General features: G+C 48.9%; 1 protein-coding gene across 1 annotated transcript in view; it reads left to right on the top strand.

Annotated features, from left to right (window-relative positions):
* The first annotated feature begins 292 nt into the window (after positions 1 to 292).
* PLA2G1B (phospholipase A2, group IB (pancreas)) overlaps positions 293 to 3,113 on the top strand; it is a 6,782-nt gene continuing 3,961 nt past the window's right edge. Inside the window, exons 1-2 of the mRNA XM_010828623.1 lie at positions 293 to 412; positions 2,795 to 2,954. Coding sequence (XP_010826925.1) covers positions 379 to 412; positions 2,795 to 2,954 — 194 coding nt within the window. The 5' untranslated portion in view covers positions 293 to 378. The remainder of the gene's footprint in view (positions 413 to 2,794; positions 2,955 to 3,113) is intronic.

Below are 3,113 nucleotides of genomic sequence, written 5' to 3'. Positions count from 1 at the left end.
CACACACACACGCACACACACACAGTGTTGAAGCTGGACTGAGTAAAAAGGAGTGGGTAAAAGAAAAAAAAAGAAGAGAAAAAGAAACACACACACACAAAAGGGGTGGGTATGAGGGTCAAAATTCCAAGGTGCGCAACTCCACAAATAATCCCTTTCATTCCAAAGGGTGGATGACAAATACGCACACTACTTCCAAGGACCCCCGGCTGGCAGGGCTTGCTTGTTGCTCAGGATTATTTCTGCAACAGACTCAAGGCCAACTCAGAGTCAGCAGGGAGCAAAGCAAACACGACGGTCTTATCTCAGGGCAGCAGGGCAGCTATAAGGAGGGAGGCCATAGTGACATTAGTTTTTGCTCACCAACCTGACAACAGGATGAGACTCCTGGTGTTGGCTGCTCTGCTCACAGGTAGGCAAGTGCCCTCAGCCCCACCCCTTCCTGCCCTGGGATCTCTCTGCTCAGCAATGGGGGCCAGAGGTCACAGGGATGGCCAGACCTAGGGTCTTTTTCAGGGCTCACCATGGGGCTTAAGAGCTCCCATATTGGGGTCCCCTCAAATCCCCCTCGATGGGCTTTCCAAGTGGCACTAGCAGTAAAGAACCTAGCTGCCAATGCAGGAGACCTAAGACACGAGGGTTCAGTCCCTGGGTTGGGAAGATCCCCTGGAGGAGGGCATGGCAACCCACTTCAGTATTCTTGCCTGGAGAATCCCCATGGACAGAGGAGTCTGGCAGGCAACAGTCCACGGGGCCACAAAGAGCCAGACACGACTGAAGTGACTTAACACACACACACACCAACAAATTCCCCACATCTGGCATCTTCTCCACCTTTAGGTCTGAACTCAGATGACCCATCTCAGAAAGGCTTACCCTCCTTGTCCATCCAAGCTAAGAGCACCTGTTCTCTCTCTCCTTGGAGTGGGCCGCTATTTCCTTCTCCGGGGGAATCTTCATAACCCAGAGATGGAACCTGCATCTCCTGGTGGCAGGTGGATTCTTTACCACCGAGCCATGGCCTTGGTACAAGGGCTTCTCAGTGCCTGTCTTGGCCTGCAGCATGTCTCTTGTTGATTCATTTTTTATCCCACACCCACACCTAAGCACAGACTCCTTGAGAGCGGTGATAGTGCTGTTTGCACCATTTAATGAATGGATTAATAGAATCAGAATTAACTAGAATTCAAATCACACCTCATTCAGCCATTATTCATTCATTCAACATAGATGGTATCAGAGTCTCTAAGGTATCAGGCTCAGGGTTGAGACTGAGGACTCAGCCATGCTCTGTCTGGGGGTATGCTCATGCACTCGAGCAGTACCTCCGTTCAGGTCTGGCCTCTGCAAAGAGCAGAACTGGTGGGATCAGAGAGAAAAAAAGAGGAGGGAAGCAGGAGAGGGGTCCGGAGAGGGGCCAAGGCAGTCAGGCCACTCCTGTCTGAGCACAGCTCCACCACTCCTCTGGGGTCTGCTCCTGGATGTAGCCGCTGTCAGCTGCCACCGTGGAGGCTGCTCTTGAGAGAAAGTGACCAGCTGCCACCCTTCCTGAGTCCTGGAGCCTAAGCACTTGGAGCGACTCCAGTGTCCACAGCATATCAAGGACAGGAAGGGCCAGGCATGGGGCAAAGAGATGACACTAGGGGCTGAAATCACTTAGCACCATCTTTACGGCACCAAATCTCACAGGTAGGGCTCTGCATCGGAAGTAAAGAGGTCCTAGGAACTTACACTGGCAGTCCAGTGGCTAAGACTCTGTGCTCCCAATTCGGGGCCTGGGTTCGATCTCTGGTCAGGAAACTAGATCCCACATGTTGCTGCTTAAAATCCTGCATGCCATGGGCCTCCTCACCATTCTTCACATTCCTGGCCCCCTTCAACCTCGTCATCCCCCAACCCAACCCCCCATTTAGATTCCCTTACTGTGCTTCAATTTTGACACCTTCTAACACAATGTCCGATTCCCATATTTATTACCTTTATTGCTTACTGTTTTTTCCTGCACTAGATCATAAGCTCAAAGAGGTTACAGATTTTTCATTTGTTCACTGATGTGTCTCCAGGGCAGTGACTATCATATAACAGGTGCTCAGTAAATATTTACTGAATAAATAATGGAAATAGCTTTAAATTATCATATATTTGCACAAAAACTAGTACACAAATGTTCACAGCAGCACTATCCATAACAGCCAACAAGCAGAAACAACCCAAATGTCCGTCAAATGAGGAACAACTAAAAAAATATGATCTGTCCATACAATGGAATATTAATCAGCCATAAAAAGGACTGAAAAGCTGATACCTGTGATAACAAGGATAAAACTCAAATCTTATGTGAAGTGAAAAAAGCCAGTCACAAAAGGCCATATATTGTATGATTCCATTTACACAAAGTGTTCAGAATAGGCAGTTCCATAGAAACAGAAAACAAATTAGTGGTTGCCAGAAGGGAGGGGAGAAAGGGGAGTGATTGTTGATGGGCAGAGGGCATCATTTTGGGGTGATGAAAATGTTGTGGAATTAGTATTGATGGTTGCACAATTCTGTGAATATACTAAAAACCACTGAATTGTGTGCTTTGGTTAAAATGGTGAGTTTCATGTTTTGTGAGTTGTTTAGAAAATGCCTACTCGCTTTACCAGGTTCCTGTACCCAGCTCTTTTCAGAGGAGGCAGCTGATGGGGGGTCAGGGGGACAGCATGGGGCCTGAGAGGGCAAGCAGGTAGTAAGGTCCCTGGGGTGCCGGCAGCCAACCAGGACATATTTGAACTCTGGCTATGTCCTCCTGCAGTGGGCGCTGGCCAGGCCGGCCTCAACTCGAGGGCGTTATGGCAGTTCAACGGCATGATTAAGTGCAAGATCCCCAGCAGTGAACCATTGCTGGATTTCAACAACTATGGCTGCTATTGTGGCCTGGGTGGATCAGGGACCCCTGTGGATGATCTGGACAGGTGAGTTGCCCTGCCGGGAAAGTATCCCTGAGATGGAGGGAGGGCAGAAGACAAAGGTCAAACAAGACACAAAAAAAAGGGGGGGGAAAAGATTTGCCTATTTGCTAAAGTAACACATGTTCACCTCTTAATTGAGGGGAGCGAGGGGAAAGCTGAAGG

Source organism: Bison bison, unplaced genomic scaffold (genome assembly GCF_000754665.1).
Source record: "Bison bison bison isolate TAMUID 2011002044 unplaced genomic scaffold, Bison_UMD1.0 scf7180017864495, whole genome shotgun sequence".
Lineage (NCBI taxonomy): Eukaryota > Metazoa > Chordata > Mammalia > Artiodactyla > Bovidae > Bison > Bison bison.
This window is presented reverse-complemented; position numbering and strand designations above follow the sequence as displayed.